A 21,385-nucleotide genomic window follows, 5' to 3' on the forward strand; every position below is an offset into this window, starting at 1 on the left:
CGTCTTTGCATGCGCGGGGCGGTGCCCGGAGAGACCACGCCTCTTCCGGTCGCGGCACTACCTCAGTGTGTGGCTGCCGCTGTTTTAACTCCGGGGATTGGCGGCTGGCGAGGCGAGATGGCGGCGGAGGTGTTTCCGAGCGCGAGGTGGCAGTACTGTAGGGAGCCAGACGACAGCCAGAGCGCTCTACTGGGTAAATACGGCGAAGCTGGAGCAGGTTTTCCTGTAACTTCCTCCCCTTCCGTTCCGGTACCGCTACAGCCCTCCACTTCCCACGTCCGTCCAGCCGCATTCCCAGCTGGGCCAGGGCCCTTATAGGCTCCATTACTCCTTGGGGCTCGGCCAGGGCTCTCCTGTCATCTTGTCTCTCTGTTACTACCTCCCAGGTGGATGAGGACATCCCAGTTACGTCCTCCCCAGGGCTGGGGCTGTATGTATCCAGGACCCCGTCATCCTCTCACCCACCAGGTCTCACACCTGCTCCATTTCCTTCTCCCCATTGGCCAGGGATTCCCTCAGCCTTTCTAGGTTTGGCCGAGATCTCCTTAGTCAGCCCCACTCTCCTTAGTTATTCCTTTCCGTGGAGGCCCGTCTCCAGAGATCCCCTCAAGGCTCCAACCCCTCACCAGCCTCTCTTCCCACCTGGACCAGGACAGCTTTGGGTTAGGACCCGGGCTTCCTCGCCATCCCCATTCTCCGAGTCGGTCACTCCCTCCCCATTGACGATTAATTTCCTCCCCACCACACTCTGGATATTTCTGCTCTCATTTCATTCTTATGCTGTAATCTTACAGTCCAGTTCTCCAATGGGAGGCTACAGAATCCAGGCAACATGCGCTTTACCTTGTACAAAAACAACGACTCCACAAACCCCAGGAAGAGGAGTCAGCGGATCCTGGTAAGTGCTGCTGTGGCCAGTCACCTCCACTCTGCAGACCTCAGGAGGCCCTTTGGGTGTGGGTTGATGTAGGAAGGAGTGAGAGGAGAAAAGAGGGGGAATAGCAGGTGAACCTTTGAAGAACATTGTGCCCCAGCAGGCTGGGGTGTGGAGACAGGCCCCATTCAGTTTCACACTGGTGGTGAAGTGATGGCTTTTTATTCATTTGCTCTATCAACAAGCATTTATTGAGTCCCCAGTGTGGCCCCGGACTGTAAGCTGCTGGGGAAATAGCTAAGTCAGACCTGGACCCACTCTGAGGGAGCTCATACTATAGAGCAGTGTTTCTCAACCTTGGCACTATTGACATTCTGACCCAGATATGTCATTCTTTGTTGCGGGGGCTGTCTTGTGCATCATTGGATATTTAATAGCTTCCCTGGCTTCTGCCCACTAGTAGCGCTTCCTAGTTGTGGCCAACAGAATGTCAGACATTCCCAGATATCTGCATTCCCTGCTCTAGAGAGGTGAGAACTGAATGTGAGGAACTCATACATAAGTAAACAAAGCTCAGGGTCCCAGGGAGAGAGAGTACAGAGCAGGGCAGAGTGAGCTGAGTCAGTGAAGGCTCTGCTTGCCAGAATGTCTTCCTGGGGGAGGGTGTATGGGAGCTGAACCCTGAAGGATGGAGGGGGGTTTAACAGCTGAAGTTAGTATTGCAGGTGAAGAGGGCAAACATGGGGAGAGGGCAGGGAAGCTGGGCTCTGATTAAGGAATGAATTCACCACCTCCATGGCACTGAGGGGCTTCGTTGGTGACTGGCTCAGTGGTAAAGAATCCACCTGCCAATGCAGGAGACGTGGGTTTGATCCCTGGGTCAGGAAGATCTCCTGGAGAAGGAAATGGCAACCCAATCCAGTATTCCTGCCTAGAAAATTCCATGGACAGATGAGCCTAGTGGGCTATAGTCCATGGGGTTGCAAAAGAGTTGGACACAACTTAGTGACTAAACAACAATAGCAGTGATCCTGAGAGCAAATAAGGAGCAGTCATGATAGAGGTGGGCAGAGAGGTTCAAGAAAGTGGGCTTTATGTTGCCTGCAGAATCATTTTGTTGCATGCCTCTAAGCTGTGGAAGCCCAGGGCCTGTCTCCAAGTCCTGAGGTACAGCTCCACCAAGAACTTTCAGACTAGCTAGAAGCCAGCACTATCTGGAACTTTTCAGAAGTCCTCTTACCTTTCCACCAAGGACACACCAGACTCACTTAGAGACAGTGGAGCTGGATCCTCTCAAAGAGGCTGTCTTGTCTCATCCATTGCAGTTTGGATTCTAAAGCTTCTGCAAACTTGGAAAAGGGCGTCAAGATGTTTACTATCTTTCAACATTGGTTGTAATGGAGCCCTTCCCTCCTCTACATTTTAGGCAGCTGAAACAGACAGACTTTCCTACGTGGGAAACAATTTTGGGACTGGAGCCCTCAAATGCAATACTCTGTGCAGGTAGAGATGGGGAAAGTGACTGTGGGAAGTGGGGATGGTGGTGGCGGCGGCGGCCCTGGCGCCGCTCTTCTCTGACTTCGTTTTAGCTGCAGCAGGGGAAATCCAGAGGGGTTTACCAGGTTCCGGTGTTCCTAGACCCAGGGACCTTCACATCAGCATGTAGACATTCTTGAAATTGAAAGTGACTTACATTTATTTAATTTCCTAAAATCCTGATTCATTTGTAATTTTAAAATTTTTTCAAAAGTTGAGATATAACTGACATATAGCATTAGTTTCAGGTGTATGATAAAATGATTCAGTGTATGTAATGCTGCAAAATGGTCACAACAATGTCTAGTTAACATCCATACAGTTACAATATTTTTTTCCTGGGGTGAGAACTTTAGAGGCTTACTCTCTTAACATCTTTCAAATATATAATGCAGTATTATAGTCACTGTTCTGAACATTATACCTCCAGGGCTTATTTATTTTATAACTGGAAGTTTGTGCCTTTTGACCTTCATTAGTTTTGACCACATCATTAACTTGAAATATTCTTTGTTTATAACTATCTTGTTCCTAAAAGGCAGCCGTCTCCATTATTTTTGGATGTGTGATCAACACACCAAAGTTTGCCAGAAGTCTGCCTTGGAAGTAACTACAAGAAAAGGGTTTGGTAGTGTCCAAGGCTCCAGAATTTCTGTCTAGTTCTGGAAAGATTACTGACTTGGGCAACTCCACCGTTTACTGATCTCTGGTTTTCCTCTTGGTACAATGAAGATTGTTCAGCGTGTTCAGTCTCACTGTCAGGCATTGCATGATGCAGTGTCCCTATGAAGATATCTATCCATGAACCACAACCAAGGCCCTTTTAGAGTCATCTCCCCCTTCCTCCACCCCAGCAGCTGGTAGAGCTCCAATGAATGTGTTTGTGCTTGAAACTTTTATCATCTCTTTACAAAGCTTTTCTAGTATAAACTAGTCTTCTCATAATTACTGAAGTTTTGTCTTTGCCTCCATAGAATTTACACATGGAGTAAATTCTAGTGTAGTTCTAGATTCTTATATCCCAAAAGGTTTTACCACTACATCAGTGACCCCAAATGTGATTGGCTATAAGAATCACCTGGTGACTTCCCTGCTGCCCTTCCCATTTCCCCCCTCATTACCCTCTTTTTGCAGAGAATATCTGCTGTGGGGGGTTATTGTTACTCATGAGTAAGTGGTGCCTTTTAAGCAGAAACAAGGAGATTGCATAAACAGTACCTTTTGAATGATCCATTGTCACTGATATTCCTTCTTTATTCAGGCACTTTGTCGGAATTTTGAATAAGACCTCTGGCCAGATGGAAGTATATGATGCTGAATTGTTCAACATGCAGCCACTGTTTTCAGGTAGGTTCTAGTTATGAAGGCTCAAGGAAAGGCTGAATATTTTAGGTTTGCTGGATGCATCAGTTTGACTTGTAAACTACATTTTGTAGCTGTTTTTTTAAAGGTTTTTTTTTTTTCATTTGACAAAGTTTTAAAAGTGCTTTTACTCAACAAATATTTATTGATGACCTACTATGCCCCAGGCACAAGTTAGGGGCTGTGAATATAGCAAAACACACAGATTCTGTCCCTACAATGTTTACAGACTGAAGATCAAAATCTAATCTTAGTTTAAGCAAGTTGAGCAATGATCAGAGCAGAGTAATGGAGGGCATCTCTGATACTCTTTTTCATCGAGGGCCTTTCTTAATTCTTAATGGTTCTAGTTGGGGTAGAGGTTTTAGAATCTCTGTAGAAGTTGCTTATAGGTTGGACAAAGGTTGATGCAAAGTCTCTACACTTTGTAATTTGGGAAGAGATCTATTTTTTCTCTAACCCACTGGGAGAAGTTGCAATACCTCTCTTCTCTGGCATTTTAGAATGTATTGGGCTAGAGTGGGATCTTTGAAAATGATAGATAAGATGGTCAAACTCAAGGGGCTCCTGTTTCTAAATCTTAAATACTGAGAACCATGGTTGGGGAGGGAATTAGATAAGGATTATTAGGATCATTGTGAATCTGCTTGATACCTTCAGAGGCATTAGTTCTAATAACTTCATTCTGGCAAAGCAGTGGTCTCAGCCTTTCTTGTAAAGAACCAGAAGTATTTCTGAGAAACATACATAATATACAAAAAATATGAGATTTTGCATATAATTTTAAAGGGCTCTTACATCCCAAAGGTCATCTGTGAATTTCCTAGGGGTCCATAGTCTTCTAGGTGAAGAATTTCCTGCTTTGCAAACAAATAAAACAACATATAAATTATCCGTCAAATGCTCTTCTAACTTCCAATGAAAAAGAAAATTGTTCATTAATTTATTATTTAAACACATTTGTAAATATTGGTTAATTCTAACCAGCATATATAAAGAATACACACACATTTATTGGGTCCTTACTATGTTCTGGGCACTGTTGTAAGCACTTTCAATGCATTATATCACTTACTTCACTTTTTAATCAATGATGAACCTGAAGCGGAAGTTAAATGACTTTGGTAGGAACATACTGCTGTTCTAAGTAAGAGACCTGGGATTTAAATGCAGGCAAGGTCACTTCAAAGCTTATGCTCCTGTCCACTAGATTATTGCCCCTTATTTGAATACTCTGGGAGATCAGAGAGCTTCATGTAAAGTAATACATACCTCATGTTTATGCCTACTTTTAGGTCTTAAAATTAAAAACAAAATTTTTTTATTGAAGCATAGTTGATTTCTAGTATTTTGTTAGTTTCAGGTGTATGGCATATGATATATATATATTGTTTTTTTGGCAGATGATATTCCAGTATAGCTTATTAAAAGCTATTGGGTAAAATTCCCTGTGCTATACAGTAAATTCATGTCACTTACCTATTTTATGTATAGTAGTTTATATCCTGGAGAAGGCAATGGCAACCCACTCCTGTACTCTTGCCTGGAAAATCCCATGGACGGAGGAGCCTAGTAGTCTTCAGTCCATGGTGTTGTGAAGAGTTGGACACGACTGAGCGACTTCACTTTCAGTTTTCACTTTTATGCATTGGAGAAGGCAATGGCAACCCACTCCAGTGTTCTTGCCTGGAGAATCCCAGGGACGGCGGAGCCTGGTAGAATGCCGTCTATGGGGTTGCACAGAGTCGGACACGACTGAAGCAACTTAGCAGCAGTAGCAGCAGCAGTTTATATCTATTTTTAATCCCATACTCCTAATTTGTACCTCCGCCACATCCAGGGGCTAGTTGGGTCAGATCATGTGCCAGGCTGTGGTGTGGAGAGCCCATGCAAACCTTCTTTCCTTTCACATCTCTTTGAAGGGGCAGTGGTGGGGGTCCCAACCCTACTACCTGGTTACCTGGAAATCTTTCTTCTGCCAATTTTCAGTTAGTTTTCCACGAGAACTGTTCCACATACAGATGTATTTTTGATGTATTTGTCAATGGGAGGTGATCCCCATGTCCTCCTCCTCCTCAGCCTTCCTGATCCCTCTTCCTTATCCCTTTTACAAGAAGGGCAAAACTGTATACTGGAAAGAGCATAGGACTTAGTTTCTAATCTCATCTCTGCATTGCCTAGGGCAAGTCATTTCACCTGGAGGCCTCATGTTTCCTTGGATCCCTTCCCTCGATTCCATAGTTTATTCTCCACATCCTCTATCTGTATACTGAAGCTTCATATTGAATGTTCATAGTACATATGCATGTTAAGCTCTGGGAAGTCCTGTAGTAGAGAAATCTGGTTTTCTTAGATTAACTGTTAACCAAATATTAAACACTCTTATTGTCTGCAGGCAATGGAGAAGGCAATGGCAACCCGCTCCAATACTGTTGCCTAGAAAATCCCATGGACGGAGGAGCCTGGTGGGCTACAGTCCATGGGGTTGCTAAGAGTCGGACATGACTGAGCGACTTCACTTTCAGTTTTCACTTTCATGCATTGGAGGAGGAAATGGCAACCCACTCCAGTGTTCTTGCCTGGAGAATCCCAGGGGAGCCTGGTGGGCTGCCATCTCTGGGGTCGCACAGAGTCGGACATGACTGAAGCGACTTAGCAGCTGTCTGCAGGCAAACTTAACAGTTTGCTTTTTTTCTTTGTTTTATGTTTTGTAGATGAATCAGTTGAGAGTGAATCAACGCTTGAGAGTCAAGCCAAATCTTTCAGAGAAAAGGTAAGTGTGACAGAGCTAAGATGTGAAGCCTAAAGTGAGTTCCTTCCAGGCCTTGAATTTCTCCATCAGTAATATAAAAACGTAAAGTTCTCCCTGGGTGCTCCCAATTCATTCAGTCTGTGGCTCTCTGGACAGTTCCTACCTGCAGAGGCCTCTGTGGCCTCACAGAGAGCAGATGCCGTATCTGGGGCAGCTGTGCACAGGTCTGTGCCAGCATCTGGAACTGGTTCTCTGCTGGGCTGTTGCTACAGGTGTAATATAGCACTTATTTTCAGGATTTAATCCAAGTTTCAAAAAATACTGGTTATAGCCTGGAAACTTCACATCAAGACAAAATAAACTTTTAGGATTGTCAATGTAGTAGCTTCCTACAGGCTCATCTCATCCTAGGATGGCAGACTGATTGGATCTTCAGGACTGCCTGGAGCACTGTATTGAGAAGGGTGTGAGGCTGTCTGCAGGCTCAGAGGGGGAATGAGTGATCTGTTAGCAGTGTCTGTTGTGGGTATAGGATTGGAAAATGGTGAGCTGTGTGCCCCAGATTTACTGACCCTAATTCTAGTCAAGTCTTCATTTTACAGATGGAAACACTGTTGACTTATAAGTAGTTCATTATAGTTTATAAAACAAGCACTTCAGATCTCTTAATATCTTTTGGTTCTTACAACAAGCCTATGAGGTAGTTAGGTATGAGTCAGCCTAGTTTACAGGTGTGATATTGATGGCTCAGAGAAGCTGAGAGTTTCCCCGTAGTCACACAGCTAGGAGTAGCAGTGCTCAGCCTGTCTCCAGTGACCAAATTTGTTTTCGGCACAGATGGATTCTTGCATTGAAGCCTTTGGTACCACCAAACAGAAGCGAGCTCTGAACTCCCGGAGAATGAACAAAGTTGGCAGTGAATCTTTGAATCGTGCAGTGGCTAAAGCTGCAGAGAATATAATTGATACAAAGGGTGTGACTGGTAAGCAGCTGAAACTTGGGGTAGAGGCTGCTCCTAGAGATAGCTGTCCCTTCTCTTGAGATCCTTTACCTGCCTCACAGATGGACACGATGGGAATTAGGGCTCTGTTCCTTCCTGCTTCTCCCTGAAGGCCTTCTTCAGAATGGACTCGGAATTATAAGAAACAGCTGACATGGCCCGCCCTCAGTGAGCTCAGTCAAGTAGTTTTCCTATTAAAATGGAATTTTAGGAAATTTTAGAAAACCTTTCCATACCCTGCTAATTCACTGCAGTCGTGTCTGACTCTGTGTGACCCCATGGACGGCAGCCCACCAGGCTCCCCCGTCCCTGGGATTCTCCAGGCAAGAACACTGGAGTGGGTTGCCATTTCCTCCTCCAATGCATGAAAGTGAAAAGTGAAAGTGAAGTCGCTCAGTCGTGTCTGACTCTCAGCGACCCCATGAACTGCAGCCTACGAGGCTCCTCCGCCCATGGGATTTTCCAGGCAAGAGTACTGGAGTGGGGTGCCATTGCCTTCTCCTTCCATACCCTATGATTATATAAATATTTTTCTATATTTTCTTTCACTACTTTCACAGTTTTACTTTTTACATTTACATCTTTTTTTTTTTACTTTTTTTTTTTACATTTACATCTTAATGACCTTTTTTTTTGGTCTATGGTACAAACCTCATTTTACCTTTTCCAAATGATTAGTGAGTTGTCCCCAACTTCATCTTTTCCTTGTGTAAAAAAATGATTTAAAAAGTCATCTTTATCGTTTTACCACATTCTTAATTGGATTCTGTCTCAGCATTCTGACTGGCTATTCGTGTAGCAGCATATGATCCTTCTAATTATAGTAGCTTCACCATCCAGTTTATTGTCTGATGTGGCAGCTTCATCCTTATTGTTCACAAATGTATGCTGTTGTAACATACTTTTTCTTCCAGATGATCTTAAGAATTATTTTGTCAAATTCCCTGAAAATCCATTTGGGATTAATATGGGGAAAATCAGCATCTTTACAATACTATGTTTTCCCATTTAGAAACATAGAAATATGTCTCCATATGGTCAAAGATACAGTTTAATGTCTTAAGTAAATTTTTCAGTTTTTTTATTCACTTTATTCTCAGCTATTAACAGTAAACTTAATAGCTGAAGACATTTAAAAAGAAAAAAAATTCACCCATTTTCTTGTCGTTCTACAAGACCAGCTGTTACAGTTTTCCTGTTTTCCTCTCTCTTGTCTGTGTGCATACTTAATTCAGATGTGGTTATTCCTGTATGATAGTTACAGTTTTATAATTTGATCTTTCTCTTTCACTCACAATACGTGAAGAAGTTCAGATGAGGGGGTTCTGGGCCGATGATAATCTCAAGTGCACAGGTTGCAGAGAGCATTGGGGGACCCAAAGCTGAGCAGGGTGACACTGAGGCTGACTCTTGCTTTAAAGCCCTGGTCAGTGATGCCATCCACGATGAGTCTCCGGGTGACTCTGTCTACCTCCCACCCTGCCATGCTGACGCAGCCAAGCCTGAAGACGTGTATAAGTTTGAAGACCGTATCCTTCTTGCAGCAGAAGCCACCTCATTTCCCAAGTAGGGATGGGCGGATGGCAGTGTCATGGCCAGGCTCTCTAAGGATGTTGGTGGTCTGTGATGCTCACAAAAGCTTGCCCCAGACACTTGCTGGGAAGTCAGCGAGGCTTCCCCAGTAGCTGAGGACAAACCCATCCCTCAGCAAAGTGCCCACAGCTTGGCTCAGTGGGTGGGGCTTACTCTTCACAAAGAGTCAAAATATGACTTTTAAGTTGGCCAGTGCCCAGAGTCTAGGGCAGGCTGATTTTATAAAAGGAAAGGTTAGAATGTAGAGTTTCCGTACTTGTGAGTCTACTCAGATGGAAGATGCTGCAGCAGCTTTGTGATAAGACAGAAAAGTCCAGGCAGACCATGAGCTCTGGGCTGGGAGTCGGGAGAACTGAGTCCCAAAAGCCCTGCCCAAACATACTGTGTTATCACCCCCTCTCAGCCTCCGTTTTCCCATTTCTAAGATGAGGCTGTCACAACATGATCTAGCTAGTTGATGTTTCCACTTTGGTTGGGTTTTTCTTGACCTGTAACTAGTTCTTTCCCCTGTGGAGTATGACGCTCTTCAGAGCCCATCTGAAGCTTTCAGGAATGTCACCTCAGAAGAAATACTGAAGATGATTGAAGAGAACAGGTATCCCACTTGGGCAGATGGAAAGTCTGGGTTGTGGTGTTGGGACACACACTTAATGTAGTCAGACATGAAGGAGACCTTGGGTGTCAGTCAGGGAGGACATCTGTCTCTTCAGCATTTGGACATGAGTGAGCTAGTGTTTGCTCCAGTGTTTGGGCTCCTAGGCCTGTTGCCCCAAGGCTGCGGGTGGCATTCAAGGGAGAGCATTGGCCTCTGAGTGCAGGGATCATATGGCTGGGCAGAGGGTGGTGAGGCCTTGTAGACTGGGGCTGAGAACTGGAGGTGACCTGTGTTCCCCCCACAGTGTTACACCAGGTCCAAGGGCTGACCTGGGAGTAGGTGCCTGCTGAAGTGATAATTTATCCGTGGTGATGTGTTGAGTGAGCTTTTCTAAAGTTAAATTATACATATAATTTGTTTATTGGTTTTTTAATCTTTATTATTTTTGGCTGTGCTGGGTCTTGCTGTGCAGGCTTTCTCTAGATACGGTGAGCAGGGGCTAATCTAGTTGCGGTGCTCAGATTTCTTATTGCGGTGAGTTTTCTTGTTGCAGAGCAGGGCTCTAGGGCACCCAGGGTTCAGAAGTTGCTGCAAGGTAGTTGGGATGCACGGGCTTAGTTGCCGCAGGGCATGTGGGATCTTCCCAGACCAGGGATCAAACCAATGTCCCTTGTATAGCAAGATGGATTCTTCTTCTTTTTTTTTTTTTTTCATTTCTTCCTGCTCTTTCTCTTTTTTTTAGTTATTTTTTTGTTGCACTGGGTCTTCATTGTGGCATATGGGATCTCATTCCCTGACCAGGGATTGAACCTGAACTCCCTGCATTAGGGAGTCTTAGCCACTGGACCACCAGGGAAGTCCCGCAAGATGGATTCTTAACCAGTGGACAATCAGGAAAGCCCTGAATTATGTTCTTTAAATATAGTATGTTTTATATAATTCAGAGATGATTACCTCTACTCCCCTCCCCCCTTTTTTGCCTTTTAAAACAGCTTTTCTTATATGATGGTAGTGGGGGATTTTTTTGCTTTTGAGTTTTTCTTTTAATAATTTTATCTTGAAAAAATGTTGTCAACCCTAGGTTGGTTCCCTAGATATTTGTTTGGAAATTTTACTGGTCAGTGAAATCCAAAGTCTTAGAAAATACATTTTTTCCCCTCCCTCTCTAAAGATCCATTTCCAAAAAAAGCTTCATTGCTGGTTCTTCATTGTCTTAATGTGATGTGGCTCAGGGCTAGGTACTGGAATGAGTTCTGGGCTGGGAGTCTGGAGAACTGAGTCCCCATCTGCCTGATGGACTATGTGGTCTTCCCCTCACTGAGCCTTAGTTTTCCCATCTGTACAAGGAGGCTGCCATGAGATGACACTGAAGAGCCTTTTATGGCTGCGATTCCATGGTCGTGATAGTGGTAGAACAACAGTATGTAACAGTAACAGCCAGCACTGATGGGACTGTTCCCTGTGCCAAGCGCCACTTTAATTGCGTTGTCTCATTTACTCCACAAAAATCCATAGGGTGAGGGTACTTAATTTAGAGGCAAAGAAACCAAAACAGAGATGTTCAGAAACTTGCCCAGGCCACTGCATGGCAGAGAGAGGATTCATACCCAGGTAGGTGAGAGCCCGTGCTCCAGACCACCACATCAGGATTGGGCAGCTATGGCTAGAGTGCTGAGTCTTGGACACTGCCTGTGAATAAAGTTTTTTGGAACATAGCTTCAGTCATTCATTCCTGTGTTAATCAGTGGCTGCCTTTGCACTGCAGTGGCAGTGACCATTTGCTCACGAAATGTATATTTACTGTCTAGACCTTTACTCTCTCCCCCTGCACTAAATTCATGCTCCTCCTATTGTAAGGAGCTGGTGGGATGGCCCTTCCTCAGCTGTTGACTGTATACCAGGTGTGGGGTGCCTACTGGCTGGTCTTACACATTTTCCCTTTTCCCTCCCCTGTTGTAGTCACTGCTCCTTTGTCATAGAAGCGTTGAAGTCTTTGCCATCAAATGAGGAGAGCCGAGACCGCCAGGCGCGGTGCATATGGTACCTGGACACCCTCATCAAATTTCGAGCACAGAAAGTGATTAAGCGGAAAAGTAAGTCCATGATAGACTTTTTTTTTTTAATTGAAATACAGTCAATTTACAATGTGTTTGTTTAAAGTATACAGTAAAGCGATTCAGTTACATATGTATTTATACATATATATATTCTTTTTCAGATTTTTTTCCATTATAGATTATTAAAGGATACTGTATATAGTTCCTTGTGCTATACTGTGGGTCCTTGTTATTTTATGTATAGCAGCGTGTATCTGTTAGTCCCAAACTCCTAATTTATCCCTCCTTCCCTTGCTTTTCTCCTTTGGTAACCATACGTTTATTTTCTATGTCTATGAGTCTGATTTGTATCATTTTCTTTAGATTCCACATAAAAGTGATACTATATTTGTCTCTCTCTGTCTGGCTTTACTCATTGTGATAATCTGTAGGTACACCCATGTTGCTGCAAAGGGCATCATTTCATACTTTTTTATGGCTAAGTAACATTCCATAGAAATATATATACTACATCTTTGTCCATTCATCTGTTGATGGACATTTAGGTTGCTTCTGTGTCTTGGCTATTGTAAGCGGGGCTACAATGAACATTGGGGTTTATATATCAGGATAGGCATTTTATTCTAGTTATGTCCAGTCTGTTATCTGTCTATAATTATTAGACTAGCTCTAGTGAAGAAAGCTGAGCGCTGAAGAATGGATGCTTTTGAACTGTGGAGCAAACTCTTGAGAGTCCCTTGGACTGCAAGGAGATCCAGCCAGTCTATTCTAAAGGAGATAGTCCTGGGTGTTCTTTGGAAGGACTGATGCTGAAGCTGAAGCTCTAATACTTTGGCCACCTCATAAGAAGAGTTGACTCATTGGAAAGACTCTGATGCTGGGAGGGATTGGGGGCAGGAGGAGAAGGGGACCACAGAGGATGAGATGGCTGGATGGCATCACTGACTCAATGGACGTGAGTTTGAGTGAACTCTGGGAGTTGGTGATGGACAGGGAGGCCTGGCATGCTGCAGTTCATGGGGTCGCAAAGAGTCAGACACGACTGAAAGACTGAACTGAACTGAGAGAAGAAATGGACATGTCTTTCCAGGTCTTCATTTATAACTGTGTAACAGTGGGGGTACTGCTGATGTGCTGAGAGAACTTGCCAAGCTCTTTCCTCTGAAAATAGGGTTGAGTTGGATTGTATGATTGCTCAGAGCTAACATTCACTACTTCTGTTCTATGTTAGGTGAAGTATAACATCCAGTCCAATCAAGTGAATATTCTAGGGGATGGTTAGAAATAGTTGTATGGGGAGAAAAGTTGGCCTTGCTTGTGAAGGCCTGTGGCACGCTGTTGTGTCAGCTCTTTCTGGCTCGGAGGGAAGTCACTTTCTGCTGGTAACCCATGTCACCTCTCACCAGGGCATGGGTGTCTGCCACACACGCACAGCCACCCAGAGTTGGAAATCCAGAGAGAGACACCTGTGATTTGAGGCCTAAGGTGTATACAGTGGTGTTACTGTGACTGGGCACCTGGGGTTTATACAGGAACACCTCGTTCTGCCATTCTTCACAGATACCATGGTTTTTACAAATTGAAGGTTTGGAGCAACCCTGGGTTGACCAAGTCAGCACCATTTTTCCAACAGCATCTGCTTACTTTGTGTCTATGTGTCACATTTCACTGTTTGTGAATATTTTCAACTTTTACATTGTTATATTATGATGGTCTATGATCAGTGATCTTTGATGTCACTGCTGCAACACACTGAAGGCTAAGATGATGGCTAGCAATTTTTTAGCAGTAAGGTATCTTTTAATTGAGGTATGGACACTGGTTTTTAATTTTTAATTAATTATTGGACACTTTTAAAAACACGTGATATGAATGCACACTTAGGAGACTCCAGTGTACTGTAAACCTAACTTACACGCATTGGGAAACCAGGCAGTTCATGTGACTTGCTTTATTGTGGTGGTCTCAAACTGAACGTGCAGTAACTCTGACCTGTGCCTGTACTCATGTTTCTCAGTATCTGCTGAATTCTTATTTTCACATTCCAGTCTCCCCTCCTTTCCCTCTCCCTGAGCTTTCTCCACAGTCTGTTTCTCTTTCTAACATCTTTGAATCATGTGTCTTTAAGCCTCATTGGAGTCTGGTTTTCTTTCTCGTCACTGCCCTGTCATGGACATCTCATGCACATGTATGGTCTGCAGGCGAAACACACCTGAGCCTGTGTTCATTTGAAGGTGGCTGTTCTGTTTCACGGGCCCCTTTTGGTCTTCGTACATGCCTCTGTTTAGTCCAAGGGCCCACTGTTATCCTTGTCTCCCAGCTCATAGGTGAGGCATGGCCTGAGAGTTTTGAAAGAAACTGATCAAACTCCCATTTTGTCTTGTAGGTGCCCTGGGACCCGGAGTCCCCCACATCATCAACACCAAACTACTAAAGCAGTTCACCTGCCTGACCTACAACAACGGCAGGTCAGGGGGCTTGACTTCTTGGCTTTTGCCTATAAAGGAGAGAGCAGGATCGGGGCGGTGGGGGGTGGCTTGGAGTGCAGTCCATATTCTCAGAGTCACTGTGCTGAAGTGGGCACTGCTGCTCGGCAGGGTCTTGGGTAAGTGAGTTTAGGCAGCACTGTAGTGTACACTGTCCCTCTGGGAGAAGTTCACATTAAGGCTCTGGGAAGTCCTGCAATAAAGACTACACCAAACGCTTTTTCCAGGGACGCCTTCCCAGTGTCCCCAGAACCAGTGTTGTATGGAGAGGCGGTGATGCAGGCAGGGGCAGGCCAGGGGGATGACTTTGGGGAAGCCCCCTAAGCAGCACAGCTGGGCTTCTTCCTGCTGTTTGCTTGCTGTGTCCTGCTCTGACTGCTCGAAGAATCATGGGCAGCCAAGTGTGGAATGACTGTTTTCCCAGCAGCCCTGCTGAGCAGGCTGGGAGGATGGAGATGGTCTGTACCAGTGCAGGCTCCAACTGTGCCTGGGGAAGGTGGAGATACAGCCTTTTTTGTCCTCCCTGGAGGGACACTGGGATCGGCTCCACTGTGTGTGAAGGCTCGGGCAGTGTGACAGGATGAGGGATGTTGCTCAGATTCCTTTTCCTCTCCCCGAGATGAGAAGACAGTTGAATGCATATGGGAGTAGGCTTGGATGTTTTTCCTTTCCTTTTGCAGAAATCATATTGGAGTTTAATTTTGTCTCTTTTCTCCTACCACTGATTTGCAGTTTGCGGAACTTGATTTCAGACTCTATGAAGGCAAAGATCACTGCCTATGTGATCGTACTGGCCTTGCACATAAATGGCTTCCAGATTGACCTGACAATGTTACAGAGGGACTTGAAGCTCAGTGAGAGAAGGTGAGCATGACAGAAGAAAAAGCTCTCTTAGGGAGCCTTGATGTAGTTCTGGTGCTGCTGGAAAGCGTGAGACACTATCGAGGGACCTGGGGACAATCTTCAGATGAATGAATGATTGAATGGACGGGCAACCAGACATTACTGTGTGTCTTAACTATGCTAGGCACAGTGGCAAATCTGTCATAATCTCCCAGTGATTTCTCTTAAGAATCAGTGAAAGAATCTTTGGTTCAGAGAAAGCAGTGAGTTTCCCAGGGTCACTCAGACAAGAAGGGGAATAGTTGGGCTTCAGAAATGAGCCTTCCATTCCCGTGTAACAGAGCAGCCTCTCGTCTCTGAGTTGCTGTCACTGGAAAGAGGGATTCTGTATGAGTCTGATGGGCTAACCTGGGGGTGGAGGTTGTATAAGAGAACCCCAGTTTCAGCTTAGCAGAAAGCACTCTCAGATGGAAGGAGCTGCCAGGGGAGGTGTCTAAGGCAAGGCAGAGCGGGAGTTTGGCAGGGCTATCACATTCACGCTTCTCTGAGCAGACTGGGAAGGTTGGCAGAAGTGGCGACCCTTTCAGGCCCTTTCTAGCCTTGGTAGAAGGGATTCAGACTGAGTAGGGAGCATAACCTCCAGGGTGCTGAATCGCAGGGTGTGTTGGCCTTTGTCAGAGATTAAGGAGTATCTGACACCCAAGGACCCTGGTGGTGGTCCAAGAGTGCCTAGGAAAACAGCTTCATCTGGACTCTTCCTGCAGTCTGGAGCAGGATTACTCTGAGGGCTGTCCACACATGGCCTTCTCACGGATAGTGAGGTTGAACATTAAAGAGAAATAGATTCTTGGAGTCTGTAAAATTCTGGTAAGTGCTTGATCCTTGTCATAGGAAGTAAACAGTTACCAATAGGAGCCAGATAACCTGGTTTTCTATCACTTGTATAGGCATTTTCTAATTGCTACACATTGACACAGGAATCTAATGGCTCTCAGCGATCTTATTGGTCTCTGCTGAAGCTTTGCTCCTGTGTCCACCTTTGGGATTCTGTCTTTGAGGCATGGAGCACAAATGTGCCACCTCCTCCTGCCTGCCAAGCTTCCCTGAGCATCGCATTGAGGAGACTTTCCCTTGTTTTATGTGTTTGTTCCTTAGGATGATGGAGATAGCGAAAGCCATGAGGCTGAAGATCTCCAAAGGAAAGGTTTCTCTGGCAGTGGGTGGGGAGGAGGAGCACAGACTGGGCACTCTCTCCATCCCGCTGCCTCCAGCCCAGTCCTTGGACCATCAGTCAAAGCGAAGGAAAATGACCTAGAGGTGTGCTTTCCCAGACACAACATTTTTGCCATTCCTTCTGTTCATTTGCATTTTTATTTTTAAAGAAGGAGGGTTAAAGAAGAAGCCTTGCTTCGGCATGGGCATGAAGCCAGATGCCAGCACCTCAGGTGTGTTGGTCTGAAGCAGAAACATAAAGCAAGGCCCTGTTGGACTCTATCTCTGCTTTGGTGTCACTGTGACTATAAATGGCAGATGGTTCACGTGTGGGATATGGGAGGGTCAGAGGCAAAAGATCTCTCAGGCTGAACCTTGAACCACATCTAATGGATAAACGTTAACATTAAGAGAAATGTGAAATGCTGTGCTTAGGTCTGAAAGGACCAGCGGCGTCCATGGTGAGGACAATGCCCAGCAGGGCTGGGAGAGGAGGCTTCGGGTCACCAGTGTGATGGGGTTGTCCAAACAGGCTAATTTAGTTTGGGGCTACTGAAACAAAGCAGAACCAAATCAGAAGTGATTAAATCCATTGTTCAGCTTGGCTTAGGCCACACACAGGGCAGGGGTGAGCTCTGAAAGCCAGTGAATTGGTCAGAGCTCAGTACAGAAAACAAATGGTCCTAGATGCTCTTAAGGAGAAAGGAGTTCAACACATGGAGAAAATGGTACAAAATTGTTAAAAGTTGCAGGAGCTGGTGTCAAGGAAGTTGCTGCTAGAACTGCTGAGTTCAAGAACACAGCTTAGGTGGCCAGGCAGGCATGAAGAAGCCACTTGAATTCATGAAGCTTCTTGAATTCAGCTGCTTCCAGAATTCATGAAGCTGGTAACTTGACACTGGAATGCTGGTTCAGCCACCCATACTTTGAGTATCCAGGCTTCCACCTCCTGGCTTGTCAGCATGGACAGCCCAAAGATCAAGAGGCTGGCCTCCCATCTTGCTTCCTTCCTCTGTGAGTACACATGTAGGGATCTCATTTTGTCCAGAATCCTAGCAGTGAGGGTGTCTTAGAAATAGGTTTCAGCTCTCCAGCCTCTAGTTACAGGAAGCCATACCAGAAGCAGATGGGAAGGGGTGCTTACTGCCACCCATCTTATCTGCCAGGGGAATATGGAGAAGTGGTGTCCAGAGGGTTGCTGTGAAGAACAGGACTGTGACACAGACTCAGGTATATGGCTGATGCTCAGACTCAGCTCTTGAAGGTTCTCCTGAGGCAGTGGGAGCAGTGCAGTATGTGGGGCTCGTGCTGGGGGCCGGGGGCAGTGGAAGAAGGAAGAGAGAACCCAGCTCTCTCTGAAAATGGGAAAGGAAGACGTTTACACAGCAGCTGGGCCATCTGTTAGGGAAGACATGGTAGAAATGGGCCTTGGATGATTCATTCAGGGCATGTGATCCTTGTATTTCTTCGAGTACTGGGGTGCGGTTGTCAGAGACACTTCTAACGCCAGGCCTGAAATGCCCATTTTCCATGTTCTTGTCTGGCTTGTCCCCATTTGTGTCTGATCCTGGGAAGTGGGCACTTCCCTCCAGCAGAGGTGTGAGCAGGAAATCTAAATGCCTGTTGTTTTTCTTTATCTAAGCTGTTGAAAAAATCAGGTATGTGACTCTGCATCAGAAAAAATAATAATCCTGATTTGACTCTGGGAAAAGAATCCCTAGTGTGTTTGCAGGTATCATCATGAGTACATTTAGATTCTGATGGTTTTGACACCTTGAGGCTTAATTTCCAGCAGTGATTAGATCACAGCATATGACCTAGCCTCTGAGCAGCCTCTGTCCTCATGGGGAAGCAGTCACTGTGTGAGTCACTTCCGTCACTCACACTGAGGGGTGGTATGGATGGGGAAAGGCCTCAAGTGGTAAGTATACTGCTGACCCTTGAAAACATGGATATGAACTGCTTGGGTCCACTTAGACGTGGACTTTTTTCAGTAGTAAACACTACAGCACCACATGAGTGGTTGGCTGAGCCTGCAGATGTGGAACCACAGATACAGGGGGCTGGCCTGAATCATATGTGGATTTTGCAGCTGTGTGGAGGGTCGGTGCCCCTAACCTCTTGCGTTGTTCAGGGGTCAGCTGTATACTCGTCCTGGGTGACAACAGGTGTACTTTACTAAGCGTAGGCGATGCAGTCCCAAAAGACTGAAAAGCCAGTTTTCGTACATCAAAGGGTTTGTGGACCAGAAGGCTCAAGAGAAGGCCCTTTCCAACAAGTCTAGAGAGAGGGCGCCTAGCACAGTGCCCAGTATATAAACAGCAGTGTCTGGAGTGAGCCAGAGTCAGTGAGTGGCACCTTCTTTCCTTGGCAGAGCTATCCGGCAGTACACACTTGTAGAATAATGGGATTGTACTAGGTTTTTTCTGGCTATAAAACGCCATTTATTTACTAGTGCATTCCCAGAGGATTCCTTGATCCCACCAAGTTACTTGTCATAATGTCGCTTGATGATCTCTTAGAAGAAAAACAGACTGTGGGCTAGAGGCTTATACCCTTAATAAGATTTTCAGTTTGTGGAATAACTTACAGAATGTTAACAGAATGAAGTCTGTTCCTTGGAGGGACATGGCCCTGACCTGCTGACACTGTTAACAGTATTGAGATCAAAGAAGGAATATTTAACATCCTTGCAGAGGACTCAACATGGAAATAGCTAATTAGGTAAAATTTTTTAAAGCATCTTCTTTGAAGAACTTTATTTTTATATAATGTCATACTCAGAAAATAGTTGCAAGAATAATTATAGTCGTATACAGAGAACTCCTGTATATCCTTTACGCAGGTGCACCAACTGTTTATGCGTCATCCTATTTATTATTTGCTTTGTACACTTAAATATTTCCTTTTGAACCATTTGGGACAGTTTGAGAAAAGCACCCTTTTTATCTTAAGTACTTTAGTGTGTATATCCTAAGAATATGAGCACATTACACTTACCAAAAGCAGGAACTAGGATATGGCCCACAGCTCATATTCACGTTTTGTCCATCACACTTCATTGGTCTTATTTCATCTGAAGTAATTCCTCAGTCTTTGCCATTCCTAACCTTGACATTTTGAAGAGTAAATTAGCCATCTTGCAGAGAATCCCTCAACTTGGTTTTGTCTGGCATCTCCTTATGGTTAGATTCAGGATACACATTTTTGGCAGGGAATTTACAGATGTTTGCTCTGCCCTGTACACATCACAGTTGCAGCATGTGATGTTGGTTTGTCTTTAAAGTTATAATTTCTCCACTTTGGAGTTACTACTTTTCTTTTTGTAGTTAATTTTTGGAGAAATACTTTAAGCCTCTAAATATCCTGTTCCCCATCTAATTATCACCCATGAGTTTTAGCCTGGATTGATCATTTTTGCTGAATGAATTACCATGATGGCTACAAAATGATGAGTGATATTCTCACTCCCATAGTTTCTTACATATTTACTGTTGGCATTCTGTTGTTAAGGAGAAGCTTTCTTTTCTCTAATGTTAAAATTTTTTTTTGTTCATTTAGTATGGACTCATGGATTGTCCTGTGAACAGTTACCAATTATTTTGATGCTCAGATTGTACCACATTTGGCCAATCTGAGTTCCTTCAAGCTAGCTCTTATATCCCTGTCTTTTTAGGGATGCTTCCTTAATTTCTGGCACAAGATATTCTAGCCACCTTGTACTTTCCTGCTCTGACCCTGGAATCAGCCTTTTATCCAAGGAGCCTGGGTGGATGACATGAATGATTGGCCCAGACTAAGAAGTGAAATGCCATTCTGACAATCAAGACAGACAGCATCTTTGGCTGCAGTCAGGCAAGAACTGGTTTCTAAGCAGGGGTGACAGGTCACTCAGACTGTACTAGAAGGCCATGCTAGGCTTAATTTCCATTTAAAAGGATGATCACAGTGAATGGGCCCAATGCAGTGGCCATAACTGCACCCTGTGAAGTTCTGGATAGGAAGGGAGAAGAAACCAGTGGAATGAGGGTGTTCCTACTGGGAGACTACTCAAGGTTGGAATAAGCCCAGCAGGCCCCAGGTGAGTCCACCATGAGGACTGATCAGAGAAGAAACTGCTGTTGGAAGGAGAGGGAAGAAGGTGGGCCCAGGGATGTTGCTGGACAGGTCTCAGCTCATGTGCTATTCCAAGACCCAACTCTGGCTCTTTTCTGGTCTGGCCACAGCATGCCCACCATTCACTATAGCCAGGGCCTCCTCTGGCTACAGGGAGCAGTGGCCTCAACAGGACCAGGAGGCCTCGGTGATGAAGCTGTTTTTTTTTTTTTTAAGTATGGTTGATTTATACTGTGTATCTGTTATTCCGAAATTCCTAATTTATCCCCTCCCCCATATTGGTCTTTGTTGTGCTTATACACTCCCATCAGCAGGCATCAATATTGAGCCTGACTGGCCAGCAGGGAAGGCTAGGGAGGCCGCAGTGTAAGCTGCTTGGGTGGGGAACAGCCAAGACCTGTGAGGTCCACACAAGGGTTAAACCTTCACCTGTGGCAAGGCATCCTCGGGAGGAGACTTACCTGCTGCAGACAAGCAACCCCAGGGAAGCACAGCTTCCTTAGAGAACCCTATCTTCTGATCCATGCTTTCTGCAAATAAGAGCTGGGACATACCCCCTGAGGTACAAGACAGGACTCCTAAACTCTATGTCTTCCTTGAGCTTTCCAAGACCCACCCGGGGCCACTGGAGTGGATCTAGAAAAATGACCAGATGGTGAGGAGACAGTCTGCAAACTGGCATGTATGAACTGAGGGCAGGAGAAAGTAGACCCGAGGAGGATCAAGATGCTGTCTATAAACCTCTGGAGAGTCACCACAGAGGGAAAAGAGATCCTTTGGGGGCTCCAGAAGGTAAAGTAAAGATACTGGGAATGGGGTTGGGCTTGTTTCCTTGTCCATCTATCCATGTGTCCAACACTTAGGGAGTTTGCTTGGTATAAAGGACGAACAGGGCGTGACCACACATCTTGAGAGGGGGAATCATTCATATCAGAGTGTGAATGCAGAGGATTCAGTGT

The 21,385-nt window shown here is 45.1% G+C and overlaps 1 protein-coding gene across 2 annotated transcripts; it reads left to right on the top strand.

The window, feature by feature from the left end:
• Window positions 1-21: 21 nt before the first annotated feature.
• Window positions 22-19,870, top strand: POLR1E (RNA polymerase I subunit E). Of its 2 annotated transcripts, none has more exons than XM_040224967.1 (12): window positions 22-193; window positions 795-898; window positions 2,301-2,377; window positions 3,672-3,757; window positions 6,487-6,545; window positions 7,362-7,506; window positions 8,946-9,053; window positions 9,616-9,712; window positions 11,672-11,805; window positions 14,156-14,237; window positions 14,988-15,119; window positions 16,254-19,870. In XM_040224967.1, the coding sequence occupies exons 1-12, from the start codon at window positions 118-120 to the stop codon at window positions 16,411-16,413; spliced, it is 1,260 nt and encodes a 419-aa protein (XP_040080901.1). In that variant the 5' UTR covers window positions 22-117; the 3' UTR covers window positions 16,414-19,870. The 2 variants fall into 2 exon arrangements, with proteins under 2 accessions (XP_040080901.1, XP_040080979.1); XM_040225045.1 differs by having other exon boundaries at window positions 47-112.
• Window positions 19,871-21,385: the final 1,515 nt, after the last annotated feature.

This window comes from Oryx dammah, unplaced genomic scaffold, assembly GCF_014754425.2.
Source record: "Oryx dammah isolate SB20612 unplaced genomic scaffold, SCBI_Odam_1.1 HiC_scaffold_1, whole genome shotgun sequence".
Taxonomy (NCBI): Eukaryota; Metazoa; Chordata; class Mammalia; order Artiodactyla; family Bovidae; genus Oryx; species Oryx dammah.

What these genes read in the sequence shown, in the direction of transcription:
- POLR1E (XM_040224967.1), top strand. Translation starts at nt 118, where the DNA reads ATGGCGGCGGAGGTGTTTCCGAGCGCGAGGTGGCAGTACTGTAGGGAG. An exon ending in AGAGGAGTCAGCGGATCCTG is followed by an intron (nt 899 to 2,300) that starts GTAAGTGCTGCT and finishes TCTACATTTTAG; the next exon opens with GCAGCTGAAACAGACAGACT. An exon ending in TGATACAAAGGGTGTGACTG is followed by an intron (nt 7,507 to 8,945) that starts GTAAGCAGCTGA and finishes CTTGCTTTAAAG; the next exon opens with CCCTGGTCAGTGATGCCATC.